General features: G+C 40.9%; 1 protein-coding gene across 3 annotated transcripts in view; it reads left to right on the top strand.

Moving 5' to 3' along the window:
• Positions 1-1,106: 1,106 nt before the first annotated feature.
• gfra2a (GDNF family receptor alpha 2a) overlaps positions 1,107-15,118 on the top strand; it is a 134,583-nt gene continuing 120,571 nt past the window's right edge. For 2 of the 3 annotated variants that reach the window (XM_077224513.1, XM_077224515.1), the window contains exons 1-2: positions 1,298-1,843; positions 3,491-3,796. In XM_077224513.1, coding sequence (XP_077080628.1) covers positions 1,750-1,843; positions 3,491-3,796 — 400 coding nt within the window. In that variant the 5' untranslated portion in view covers positions 1,298-1,749. Of the gene's footprint in view, positions 1,844-3,490; positions 3,797-15,118 lie in introns of all 3 variants that reach the window. The other variant, XM_077224514.1, reaches the window with a different exon arrangement.

The raw sequence follows: 15,118 nt of genomic DNA, 5'->3' as shown, positions 1-15,118 counted from the left end.
TAAAAAAATTTCCTAAAACCTTCAGCGACTTTAAATAGTTGTGAACTCAAAAGTCAGCAGACAGAAAATACAAGTCCATTTCACAATGTTGAAGAGCCATCCAATGAAGGGCATTTAAAGTAAATGGAAAAGGGCATTTTTTTTAATGGAATATTGCAGTATTTATTATAAATGATTCATCCATGCTCATCATTATTTATTTTTTAATCAATGCCCTTGTAATCTTTTATCAAAATTCCCCTCCCTCTTACAGTGACTTCTCTTCTCTTCTCTTCTCTTCTCTTCTCTTCTCTTCTCTTCTCTTCTCTTCTCTTCTCTTCTCTTCTCTTCTCTTCTCTGTTGACGTTTTTACTGGTACAAGCCAACCTGTCACACATGAGATCACTGCAATAGCAAACCAAAACCATCCAATCAATTCCTGATGAACAAAATCAAACCTGCCCTGCTGTACATTTTTTCCTGTTCGAGAAAGTGTTTCACTCATATATAGGCTACACGGCTATGTCACAATATGTGACACAATATGGAAGAAAAGACCATCGCAACTTCCATTTCATGCTGACTTTAATCAGCAAAGCTTTGAATCCTTAGTAGGTATAACCAAACACTGCAGACAAATGATGGCAAGGATTCATTGACTTGTGAAATCCTTATTAGTGCTTAATAATTGCAATTGACTACATCCATTGCACACCATGATTTCAGCCACCTGTTTTTAGAAAGGAAGGTATTTTACATCAGATTCCAGTCTCCCATTAATATTTACATCAGTCTTGCAAACAGCCTAATTATGATTTTTTCACACAGTGTGTAGCTTATTATTCCGTGCATTAAACTGTGCCAGACATGATGATGATGATGAGGATTATGATGATGATGGTGTGACATCTCTACAGAGGTAACACCAGTGAGTCCTCAAAATAACAAGTAGGCTATAGTCTATGTTCCTATAACTCAAATGCTCAAAGCATAAGACATCATAAACCAACCCCAACAGCTCAAAAGTGTCCAAACCCACCCAAAACCAGCCACATCCTGGTCATACAGAGAGACGATTTAACTAAGTCCTTCTTGAATTTTCACTGATAAGTATCCGTTTGTATTGTAGTTACACAATTGCAAGAACAGTTACTAACATATTGTCAAAAGTCGCATTTATCTTTATCCTAAAACCTATTAGTTAAGCCTAGTATGGTGATTCAGCTTGACTCATTGTATGATTAACTCATCTGTCTCCGGATCATTTACCATGTGGTTTGGAGCGCGTAACGCGGGCACGTGCGTTCGCTTGTGCTTTGCTCCACAGGAGCGAACTGCCTTCGCATGAGACAGAAGTCTGTCCGCAGAGCTCTGCCATCTGAAGTTTCTTACTGCCTTTGCTTGGGAATTTCGTTTCGGACATAAACGGGAGTATCATATAGAGGAGCATTGCTTTAGTAAGCAGGACGTTTCAATTCTGCGTCCTAGCTTTTGCAATAATAGAACATCAGCATTGGGAATATGCGTCTGTCCACCCGAAACCACCACGAGTAAACGGCTCCTACGGAAACCCGGGGTTTAATTCCCCTCCTGAGTGGAATAGAGAACTTTTCCCTCTGTATATGAGGCTTTGGATTATATAGACTGGAAAAAGAACCATGATCCGACAAACGCTGGATACAATTTGGGATTTTTAAGGTCATAGAGCGTTTAGAGCAGCATCGGTATTTTAAGAGGACTAAACAGAATACAGTAATTTGGAGGGAACATATGACAGCACGAGCGGCTTCCGTTAACACACGCAGACTCCCTATCAGAAACAGAAACATGTATATCTATATCTACGGTTTTCTGCTCTTTTTAGGTAAGTTTTTGTTTCAATTTACATATCTTTGCCTTTTTTTTTTGTAGTCGAAGTGAATCTCCTCATGGAATTTAATTCAATTTATTCTTCAGTTGCATTGTTGCTATTTATCCACTTTCCTCTGGTAACAACGTTAATGATGTGGCGGGATTACATTACATTTTAATACCATAATAGTTTATGAAGTTACGTGCAATTAGGGTGAGGTCAAGTTCAATAACGAGCAGAAAAGCAACGATAACCTATACAGTAGGCTACATTTCAGTTTTCGTTTATGGAAATCGGAATTAAAGTTCATGGTAGGCTACTCGCGTATTGAAATGTATGATGAAGTTACATGAGCTGCATTTCATTCATTTTGAATGAATATAACTAATCACGTTGTCTTATAGTTTTACATGGTATCTAGCTAGTAGCCTATCCTATAGTTCCCACTCATATATAATCCGACTCATTACGAGTCAGTGTATGGAAAATAATTCACAGTAAAGTGTATGTTTCAATAACGCTGAAAATGATCAAGGTCACTTTGTGGATTTATCACTGGCCATTTCACACTGACGAGACTTGATCCTTTCTGCGCGCACTATGTGTTGAAGAATAGGCTGAATATTTAAACAGTCCGCAGAACATATTAACCATCTACACATTTTTAAATAGATATTCAACCTCCAGTTATACGCTCTACATTAGTTTTAATGTTGCAGTGTAAGCTCTGATGTGGAACTGTAATTAGGCTACTACAGTAAGTAAGCTATCATTGTTATCTATAATAAAATGTAAAGTACTACTTTCCTGATTTTCTTCTTTTCACACATTTGCATTCTTAGAGCATCTCGCAGCATTTCTCAGTCTATTTATTTATTTATTCATTTATTTTAAATATGCAAAGCATTCATCAGTGATTCTTTTTTCAAGGGTGTGTCTGAATCTTTCATTCTGGTTCTTCTCACTGATTTGCTCTGAACAGTTTTTAGAATGAAAGAAAAAAAAAGAGATTGGTAAGTATTCTGATTGATTTACACCTGTAGGTGTCACTGGTGGGTTGCACCTCCGTTATAATGACCCTATGACCAAAAAATAAATTTGCATGCATATACAAAAAATATATGTCGCTCTCAAACACATAGGAAGAAGTGGAATTGAGCAAAGGCAATCTTTAGTTGTAAAATAATGAGGAAAGTATAAAGCCACTCATTGAATCCATTTTTTTCACAAATGCTAAAAAAAGACTGTCACTCACTGGTGACTCAGGTCATGCTAATTTTAAGTCTTTTGTGCGAAGCATATGATATTTTACTCTTCGAGGGATGTATTTCGTACTTTGACACCATTCTGAGCTATCAAGCGATCCTTGCCAGTCGTTAAAATGATCTCACAATCATCTGATCATTGCCCCTGGCTTGATGGTCTCTAAATTGCACTCTTTTTGCTGTATAGTCATTGCAAAATTAGTTTCTTTTATAATGAAAATAATAGTGGATGCAGTCAATGATGTCTTTCTAGATCCATTAGTCATAAATAGAGAAAGATTTGGTAAACTTCTGTCCTGTTATCTAATTAAAGAGTTGTGTTTCTGGGACATTTCTCAGTCCATATGTAAAAACATATACCTGAACCTCCATTCCTCTCCACCCTCCTACATAGATGAGCTAGTGTTCTCCATGCCGGGCTCTTCCACTCTCTCTGAGTCTGGGCACCAAGACTCAATGGACTGTTTAAGAGCCACCGAGAAGTGTAACCAGGACCAAAAATGCAGCCATCGTTTCAGGATCATGAGGCAGTGTCTGGCAGGCAAGGACAGGAACACCATGTTGGCCAATAGGGATTGCCAGGTAGCCCTGGAAGTGTTGCAGGAGATGGATCTGTTCGACTGCCGCTGCAAGAGGGGAATGAAGAAGGAAATGCAGTGTCTGCAGAGTTACTGGAGCATCAACATAGGCCTGACTGAAGGTAAGAGCTCTCTGGGATTATGGATCAATGGATAAGATAGTCGGATAGATACACATGATTGATCCCAGAAAGGCAGTAGGGGAGATGGAGGCTAGTAGTCACACATTTAACTCCAGTTAATATTTCTCAGAGTAGATTTATTGTATGGTAATTTTCTGTAGACACCAAAGTATTGCCTACAACAAAGCTATACTGAACATTGAACTGAATTAAACATTTCCACTGTTATGATATAAAGAGTGTTCTGATAGAGAAAATAAACAGAAATGTACATTTTATATGATTTTATATATATATATAATAGATGTGATATATATATATATATATATATATATATCGTCTACGATAATATCTTTATTGTTGTTTTAACAATATGCAATCTGACATTGTCAAGTATATCCCTCACATTACAAAACACACCTAGAGAGCGGACATACTCTGCATAATGTAGTCTAGTAGGTTAAAGAAGTGTGTTTGTGCATTTAGAGTGCACACTTTCACTGCATGAAATGCATTTATAATGCCGCCAAAACTCAATATAAGGGTGTCTTTTATTTGTATTGCATTTCATATAGTTAATATCACATGAAGAGTGCAGTTTTTTCTCCAATTATCAGCACTATTACAAATGTGATGTTGATTTTACACAACAGTTCAATAAACAAGAAGTTAATATTAAGTGACTTAAGTGACATTTTAGACACAAAAGTTTTCGTTTATGCTCCATTTCACCAACGTAAATAGTTTGAAACAAGCCACAGCATTGAGCAACACATGGCGGTGTTTCATTACTGAATTAATCAACTTGTTGAACGAATCGGTTGAATGAATGATTCAATGACTCACTCATTAAGAAAGTCAAATGCGCAGACGTTTGAATAAATCGGAATAAATCGGAAAATGAATCAGACTTTTGAATAAATCGGTTGAATCTCATTGGCTGATTCATTAACAGTGACTTGCTGCCATATGTGTGTGGTGGTGTGTGTGTGTGTGTGTGAGTGTGTGTGTGTGTGTGTGTGTGTATGTGTGTGTGTGTGTGTGTGTTTGTTTTGAACATCCATTTAAAAGTGTGATGTAATTATATGATTTTAGAAGATTTTAGAAGATTTAGTTAGCTGCCAGAATCCAGTGCTAAAGAAAACATAATTTTGAAATTATTTTAATATCCTTACATAACACCTTCACTGTTCACTTATACAGTGCAAGTAGAGTCTAGTGGCATTAGATGGGATATGCATTAGCTGGTAGTGCTGTCAGCCACATGAATGAGAGAAAACTGTCCTTGTGTACTGACATTACTCCTCACTGGGGTAACAGCCAGAAGTAATGCGGCGCGGGAGGAGGGTGATGATGCACCACTGTGGTGTCATGTTGGCATGAGCTGAATATATATGACTTGATCACCTTTGGCCAAACACCTCAATGTGATGCTGCCATGCAGCTCGTCTTCTTCATTCCAGCAGCTGCTCTAAAGCAAACAAAATTCAGTTTGCATCTTGTTTTTTTAGTTTCACTCAACATTCCTTTTTCAGCTGGAATGCAATTTCTGGTTTGTAGTCAAGCAAGATTTCGAAGCATGGAAGTGTTTCCAATATTCTCATCACTGATGCATTTTTTCCCCCATTAATTTGTTATAGTTTCATATGTTCAAAATGTTTTCCACTAAAATAGAAAGCACAGTGATAAGAGTTGAGAATCGTTTTGGGCCTGAACAGAGGAGTCATTCAATGCCAGGATGTAGCAGTATGTCTCAACTCACAGTTAACTGAGCACACATTCACTGTGATGGACACACAGATGAACAGTGAGTTGCAGTGAGTTGTTCACTCTGGTTATGTGAAATGTGACGCCAACAATTTATCTTTGCATCTGATCTAACGCTTCACTGCAAGAAACATTAGAGCCTCTCTGAGCAGTTTTACAGTAGTGACCAGTGTTGTTCTGTGTGGGTAGCATGGCTCATGCGCCCTGTGGTTATGGAATATTCTTTATCTCTGCCCTGATCCAGCAGATGCAAACTGAACCGTATGGAGTCAAACCGATTGATTGACCTCCTTTTGAGCAGCCATGCATACAGTACCAACCCCATGTGAACAGAGTGTTCACAGCTTATTGGTTGTACTCCCTCAATACTGTTAACTAGATGTTGTTATAGATTGTTTATGAGATGAAGACTCATCTGTGGCAAACAGGACGAGGCCGAGGGACGTGAGAGAACGGAGCGAGGCCGGTGGTGCGAGTGTTAATGAACGATACCTGTGAGCACACCGGTCTCGCATCTCTCACGGAGGAGCGGAAGCATAAAGGAGGAGCGACGACATTGATGATCGAGAGAGGAACAGGCCTGTGTTTTGTTTGTGTTTGATTTTTATTTTAAATAAAGTATTTTGGTTAATCTTCGCCGGTTCCCGCCTCCTTCTTTATGCTTCTGCTCCTCCGTGAGAGAACACTCGCACCACCGGCCTCGCTCCGTTCTCTCACGTCCCTCGGCCTCGTCCTGTTCGACACAGCATCCCTTATTGTCTTTTTGTGCACCGTTCTTGTCGTATTTCATTACATTACAAATAGAAACCCAATGTAAGCTTACAAACCCAATGCAAGCAAAATCTTTTAGATCATTGTTGTTTAGGTGATTGTTTTCGATAGTGATCATTACAGTGAAATAAATGTTTGTCCAGAAACCTAAACGTGTTCCTTCTAGCAAAATTTTAATTAAGTGGTTTTCCTTTTTTAAATATAATTTAATATATGAATATTTAGTTTCAGTAAGATTTAAAAATAATAATAATAATAATTCCAACAACTGACAGTGTAAACATGGACTACATTTCACCAGATCAGGCAGAAATAGCTATTTAAGGTAGGGTGACCAGACGTCCCGTTTTTCCCGGGACAGCCCCGTATTTCCACTCTAATTTTAGTGTCCCGACTTATTCTGAAAAAATCATGTTTTGTCCCTTATTTCATCGTTAATATATATATATATATTTTTATATTTAATAGGTTTCGTTTCCCGAAAGGCTAAGTGAATATATATGTTACGTTCAAACCGTGTACCGCGCGCATGACAGAGAGGGAGAGACCTTGTGTGTGTGTGCTAGTGTGCCTAATGAAGCGCATGTAAGACGCATTAATAGAGGGAATGCATTAACGTCACTTTCCCGCCGGAACACGGCGGACAGCCGGACTGAGTGGCAGAAGAGCAGCTGCGTGACTGGATTTAATAGGGGAAACTGCGAAAACGCAAGTAAAACAAACGATTATCAGTTTAAACTAAATATTGGACTCAATATAGTGTTCCTTACAACTTACTAAAGATCCAGTGATCCATGGATATTAACATGCAGCCAGGAATCGTGTTTCCTGACATTTATATGTGCCTGATTTCGACACCAGGGAAATACATACAGCAAATTTGCCTGTGAATGCTTTATATAAATACAAAATAGGCAGGTCTAAATCCAGGTGATCACTTATCAATGTTATATATATCATCATATCGTCTAGAGACTTAAAACTTGTATAGTTTTTTGTCAGTGTTTATTTAAAAATGTCAAATTATACAGAATATGCAGTGGTAAATATTTGATTGATGAGTTGTCACTGCAATATATAACAATACAATATATAGAGAATGATTTTACCACTAAATTCAGCATATTGACACAAAAAGGATAACTGCAAATCCACCTTTCGCTGCCTGGAGTCCAGTTGTTTCTATGAATTGTAGCGATCTATTTGCTTCTCTGTTCTGTAGCTTTAGGTAGTCTGTAAAAATATTCCTCATATTTCTTGTCAAATCTAGTTGTACAGTCAGTCTCAAAGCTCTTTCCCGTTTTAGACGCGTTTTGTGTGTTTTTCCGCAGCATTCACACTGAAAACCAATGCTGCCTCTCAGTCTTTTTGCCACTTGTGGGCGTAACTGCAGTCACTCCGGCCAACGGTGACGTCACGTGCATTCCCTCTATACGCATGCGTTCTGTCCCGTATTCCACTCCGAGAAATCTGGTCACCCTAATTTAAGGTATCAACTGCATGTTTTCACAATGTCAATCTCATAGGTTTGGTGTGTTGGACTTCCCATTTCAAATTTGAATTATTTAGACAAACAGTTTTGTTGTCCCACTTAAGAATTTAGTAGCTGTGTGTTATCATTACAGCACCTGATTTTCTGCTGAATGTATTTTATAAATCTTATTTTTGCCATGGCTTTAGAGATACATTTCCCAGCAGGGCAAAGCATGGGAAACATGCTGAAAATGCAGTCAGGTGCAGCATTATGCACAGAGGTGGATACATGTAGTCTAAACAAGAGACATTATAAGGAGGAGGAGACAGACAACTTGTAGAAAAAGTATTGGGAGAAATGTATATATATATATATATATATATATATATATATATATATATATATATATATATATGTATTATATGATTACCTTGTTGTCAGATTTCATTGTTGAATCCAAATATGAAATTCTATTGCTATTTTGACAAACAGTTTCTCAACTCTTTCCCCTCTTAAGTTTCAGGATATGTAATTGTTTGCATGTTCCCGGCATTGAAAATATTGGCCTGGAGGTGTTACCTTTCCTTAAGGTTTAGTGCTAAAATCAATATGTGCACACATTTCACTCATTTTTTTGTTTTTCTGCACTCTCCATCTGGTCGTCTTTATAGCAATCCATCCATTCATCCATCATTGTATCTGCCAAGCCTAAATAAGCACGAGAACACTCCATGGCGGAGTATAGGGAAGTGTATACTGTTTACCTTTGGGTCCTGAGAGCTGAATTCATTCCATTATCCACCAACATCTAATAGATTAGATAGTTGACAAAGAGTAATTGCTTTCTGGGGTATGTGTGCAACGGTGAGGTGGAAAATCAGTACAGAGGCATGACCTGATATGGGAGTAGTATAAGATTTCATTTAAAGGCCCCAGTGTTTCAAGGCCATGTATCCTCTGTAGGATGGATATGTGTGTGCAGCAATGGTACTGGTGAAAAGCCCGCTGTTGCTATGTAAGGTTATGCAAGCTCTTTTCTCTAGCCTGTCTGAGGTTTATCATGAATACCTTGAATTTAAACACAAGGGAAAATGACGTTTGGATTCCAAACAAGCTGGTCTAACTACCTCTAAATGGCCACACATAACTCCTTTACTCATAAAAGCTATCTGTTAGCATTCCCGTACATCTCAGCATCACTTGATATTGAATATGAATCTTTGCGCGTAGACATTAAAGTTGTTATTAGTTAAGTTTTATAAGTAGACTATCTGCTAAGTAGACTTAATATCTGCTAACTCTTTATTGTGATGATCTCCCAACAGAAATTCTACTGACTATAAGTTACTTTGCAAGTACATGTCAACTACTAACCCTAACCCCCTTATTCTTCTAACCTCAACCCTACACCTAATACTCTAATGAGAGTTAGTTGTAAGGCAAGGCAAGTTTATTTATGTCATACACTATGGCAATTCAAAGTGCTTTACACAGAAAGGAATTAAACTAATCACAAAAATAAAAGCAAGGAAAATTAAAACAGTTATAGAAGAAATTGAAAGAGATATATAATACGATTATAAAATGAATTAAAAGAGTAAAAAGATGATATATAGATACTTCTCCCATCTTACAAAACACCGGTGTATCATATTTTTCACAACTCCCAGTTTTACTCTGAGATTTTCCCATGGTGATTAAACGTCTCAGGTTACGTATGTAACCCTGGTTCCCTGAGAGGGAACGAGACGCTGCGTTGAGACGCTGTGGGAACGCTCTGCGTGATTGCCTCGTGAAGCACGTGTATAATCAGTCCAATGGAAGAGCTAGACGTCATAGGCGGGTTTCGTCATAGACCAGGAAGCTATAAAGCACACTTGAAAACAGACCGCGACCGCTTCTGATAAGCCTGAAGCAAGTCGATCAGGGCATGCAGGAAGTATGGCAGGAAAACGCAGCGTCTCGTTCCCTCTCAGGGAACCAGGGTTACATACGTAACCTGAGACGTTCCCTTTCAAGGGAACTCGAGCTGCGGTGGGAACCCCATACCCACTACGCCATAAAGACAAATGCCCGTTCTGTGTGAAGTCCTTGCGGACACTAAGAAGCAAGCAACCAAGCCCCAGGAGTGGAGAGGTGTAAGTCATAAAATCTGACAAATGTAGGTGGTGAGGGCCAGCCTGCCGCATTACAAATGTCCTGAAGGGGAACAACCGAAATTAAAGCCAAGAGGCAGCAATACTCCTGTAGAATGGGCCTGAACAGCCATAGGTGAAGGCTGTCCGACTGCTTCATAAGCAAGTGAGATAGCCTCAACTACCCATTTGCTCATCATCTGTTTAGATGCCGGGCAACCAATCTTAGGTGACCCGAAGCAGACAAATAATTGTTCTGATATACGCCACTGAGCAGCTCTGTGGACATACGCATCCAAAGCCCGGACAGGGCGTACAGATTAAGTTTTTCCTGATCTGGGGTATAAAGGTGGAGGAAAGAAGGCCTGCTGCACAAATGACCCGCACATTTAGTAGGGGCCTAGAAATTAGGGATGCACCGATCCGATACTCAGCATCGGTATCGGCTCCGATACTGCCATTTTTGCCGGATCGGGTATCGGTCAGACGAGGCCGATCCAAATCCGATATTGTGCGTCTACTATTCTGTGTTATAGTTAACCCACAAAAGGCACAAATATTTGCCCCACAAAAGGCACAAAAACATTATAAAGCACCATAAAGTTTTCGTGCACTATCTTATAAGTGTTCTGAAGCCATTATGTAGTATAATGTGAGATATAAATTAATATTTAAGTCATTAAATTCAAGATCACGTAAACTTTTTCCCTCTGCTGCGGCTGTCAGTCATTCTCCATTCAGCATCAAACAGCGCGTCACGTTCGGGTACGACAGTCAACATGATGAAACTCTCTCCAAGATGATTCAATGTTAATATTATTATACTTGATCTGTAGATAAAGGTCTATGGTTTCGCATAAAACAACTTTATATTGCTGGACTTTATTGCTGTAACTAAATCATGTTACTTTCTACCGTGTGTCTGTTAGATCACAACACTGGAGTCAGAGCACTATCATTGTTCTTCACGGGCACAGTAACTGATATTTAAAACTGTTAAAAGAAAAGGCTCAATAAACTATTGCATAGAGATAGATACTGTATAATACACTACGCATCAATATGTCTTTCCTTTGTGCTTTGAACTTTTCAATGCGGACTCGACGTGCTGCGCGCTGTGACTCCGTGTTGCTTCAAGCGCATCATTCTGCGCTCGGGATGCGCATAAGCGCTTCGTGCCGCACTGTACTGGAGCCTTTTGCGCAATGAAGGATTATTAATAGCCTTTCTTGTTCTGTCCTATCTATCATATGTTGCTGCCTCATTAAACAGCTGTGCTATACATTTAAAACATGTCTCAAATTACATAGCCTAGGCTACTATAAAAAATGATCTGTTTGATTTTTGTTATCTTGTTTTTCATGAATGTATTTTACAACAATATAAAGAGCAATGTGTAACGTTTTACAAGATTTAGTGTTACACTTATTGTCTCTTACTTGTTCCCCACTAAATGTTTTTTTTTTCACTAAATGTTCAGATTTTATACAATTATTGTGCACTCGTGATATTTCTAGACTAGATTTTACTGCTGAACTATCCACTAATCTAGTTTATAATAGCATTTTTGTCATAGGTTATGATCATATATTTTTTGGATTTGTTGTTTTTCTTTATAATGAAGTTGTCTGTATTAAGTAGATGGTGTTTAACTCACAAAAGAATGATTATCAGTTCAACACACAGTTATTGAAATTCTACTTGATTTAAAAAAAAAAACTGCGCTGGTATCGGATTGGTATCGGTATCGGCCGATACTCAGAATTTTGGGATCGGATCGGATCGGTTTTGAAAAAGCGGTATCGTTGCATCCCTACTAGAAATACAACCCGACCTGGGGTGAAGAAATACTATCACCATAGCAGGTGCAAATCCAAGTACGTGCAGGCCTCAGCCTCATGTACCACGGAGAAGACGAAATTAAGGATCTCTCCTCAGAGATAACCCAGCCAAGAAACATTCATACAGAAAAAAAGTACTGTACCAACGGGGCAGAAACAAGATTCAGAACCAGGCAGAGAACAGCATATTTAGTCTTCTCGTGGAGGGAGCTCTAGACTGGACTATGGTCTCCACAACCTCGGTCGAGAGACCTTAATCTATAAGCTGGGCCCCCTCATTGGCTGAGCCCACAGTATCCACAACTCCAGAGCTCCCAGGAGCAAAGATATTGGGAAAAGCGTATAGGTGTAGCGGCAACCACACCTATTACATCACATCCAGTCCAAGCGGAGCTGGATGCGTGAGGGAGAACCACAAGGGCAATGCATTGTACAAGCGATACGAAAGGTCGACTTGTAGTTTGACCGAAGTTCTCCCTAAGAAGCTTCACCACCTCGGGGTGAAGTCTCCATTCCCCGGGCTACAGCCCCTGCCTCAACAGGATACCTCCTCCGATATACTTGACCATCAGTGTGTTGTCCGGACCCTTCGCCGAGCAACCACTCATGATTGCCCCCGACTTGTGAGGGAAGCATCCGTCGATAGAATTATGCGTCGACAAGAAGCCCCCAACAATGGGTCTGGGCGAGGAACCAAGATTCTTCCAAATGACCGAGGCACGAAGGCATAGCCGCGTGACCTTGATCATGCAAAAACGGGTTTCCCCTCGAAGAAAACCCCTTGGTCCTGAGCCACCACAGCAGGGGTCTCATGTACAGAAGGCCAAAAGTAACTACGTTGGACGCAACTGCCATGAGCCCCAACCAAAGACCTTTCACCGAGCGGCCACTCATGACCGCCCCCCATCCTGTGAGGGAAGCATCCGTCGATAGCGTGATGCGTCAACAAGAAGCCCCCAGCACTTGGCCCTGGGCGAGTAACTCAGGTTTCTTCCACATGACCGAGGCACGAATGCATAGCCGCGTGATCTTGATCATGCGAAAACGGATTTCCCCTCGGAGAAAACCCCTTGGTCCCGAGCTACCACTGCAGGGGTCTCATGTACAGAAGGCCAAAAGTAACTACGTTGGACGCAACTACCATGAGCCCCAACAGTCTCAGAGACTGTTTTGCAGTGAGTGACTGACCTAGTTTTACATTCTTTACGGCTGTGAGTATCGCAGAAATACGTGCAGGAGACAGACGTGCTTGCATTGTTGTCGAATCCCATAATACACCTAGAAAAGTGGTCCTCTGAGCTGGGAGGAGTACACTCTTTTTGGTGTTGAGCCGCAACCCCAACCTCCTTATGTGGGACAGTTCAACATCTCGATGTTGAACTGCCAAAAGCTCGGACTGAGCTAAAATCAACCAATCGTCGATATAATTTAATACGCGAATGCCCTGGAATCTCAGAGGAGCCAGAGCTGCATCCACGCATATTGAAAAGGTGCGGGGTGATACCTAGGCCGAATGGAAGAACCCGATACTGGTATGCTTCGCCCCTGAAAGCAAACCTCAGGAACCTCCTGTGATGAGGATGGATAGATAAGTAAGCGTCCTTAAAGTCTATTGTGACAAACCAGTCCTCGGACTGAGTCTGTGACACAATCATATTCTCTGACAGAATCATATTTAGCGTAAGCATACTTTAAGATTAAGATTCTGAAACCTGCTGTTTAATTGACGCAGGTCTAGAGTAGGACACAACCCCTCATCCTCTTTCGGAAAAATGAAGTAATGGCAGTAAAATCCTGACTGTCTGCCGGGAGGAGGAACCCCTTCTACAGCTCCTTTTGCAGAAGTGTCAGTACTTCCTGCTCCATAACCAAAGCCTGCTCGGGGTCCACCGCAGTGGGGAGGACCCCTAGAAATCTGGGCGGACAAGAACCGAATTCTGAACCCTTCTTTATAGTGTGCAGGACCCACCAGGAAATATGTGGCAGTAGTTTCTACGCTGCCAGAAATTCTACTAGGGGAACCAGTCTCTCAAGACTGGCCTCTGGATTTGGTTGAACAGTCACTACGGTGCCCTGAAGCGGCGAACCGGCAGGGAACAAACGAACTGACCGTTCTACGACCCTCCTTGGAGAATCGTATGGGGACGCTGACACCTCGGTGCCCTGAATGGCGAACCGGCAGGAAACAACGGAACTGGCAGCGCTGCGACCCTGCTCAGAGAGTCGCACCCCAGAGGGCGCCGAGGAGAAACGATTTCTCAAAACCGTCCCTGCCCCGGAGGAGCCCTCAGAAGCCTGATAGCCTAATTTTTTTTTTTTTTTTTTACAACAGGACTTCCTGTCTAAGCTTTATAAGAGATGACGACAGTCCTCAGATCTTGCCTATCTCTAAATAACTTAGTTCCTAAGACCCTCCTCGGAGGATCATTGGAAAAAGCAGGCACCTCGGCACCCTGAAACGGCGAACCGGCAGGGAAACTGAACTGACTGCTCTACGACCCCCCTCGGAGGATCGTTTGGGGACACTGACACCTTGGTGCCCTGAACGGCGAACCGGCAGGGAACAACCGAACTGGCAGCGCTGCGACCCTCCTCAGAGAGTCGCACCCCAGAGGGCGCCGAGGAGAAACGATTTCTCAAAACCATCCCTACCCCGGAGGGGACCACCCTTAGAAGCCTGATAGCCTCGGCGTCAGGGCTTCCTATTTGTCCAAGCTTTTTTTAGAGATAAAATAGTCCTCAGATCTTGAATATCTCTAACTGGCTAGACTGCTACCGCCACCCAATTCCCCCTCGATTGTGGAGGAGCCCAAATGGCTAGCAATGCTGGTTTTGCACTCTGTGCTGCGAAGAGCTTAGTAGACCGAGACTGCTCCGCCCAGCAGTCTCAGGAACATTAGATTGGTGAGGAAGAAACCTCTGGAACGCCGCTGAATGGTTTATTTCTTAGTTTTTTGAAAGCGGAGCATTAAACACATAAAATAGAAACCGGCTTATTCTACGATCTCGACACCTCAGTGTGGTGTGGAGATAGGGAAAAACGGCAGTCCCCGATGAGGAGGCTGAGATACAGAGTTTGTCTGTTTTTAGATATATTTCATCTAATAAACTCTTTTTACTTTCACTCTCATAATGTTCAGCTGGCCAGAAAATATTTAACTAGCAACAGCACTAGATAAACCTCCTTTTAAAGCTCCTCTTTATTCAGTTATGAGCTGACTCATTTATTCATTTATTGAAAACTCAAACATCTGTCTTTTTCTTAATATCTTTATTTGTTTTGTTCTCTTTTTCTAAACAAAACACTAACGATACCAATTCCTCGGATTGCGTC

This window comes from Siphateles boraxobius, unplaced genomic scaffold (assembly GCF_051911475.1).
Source record: "Siphateles boraxobius isolate OS27281-9 unplaced genomic scaffold, OSU_SipBor_1 9, whole genome shotgun sequence".
Lineage (NCBI taxonomy): Eukaryota > Metazoa > Chordata > Actinopteri > Cypriniformes > Leuciscidae > Siphateles > Siphateles boraxobius.
The sequence above is the reverse complement of the archived record's forward strand: the minus strand, read 5'-3'. Positions and strand labels throughout refer to the sequence as shown.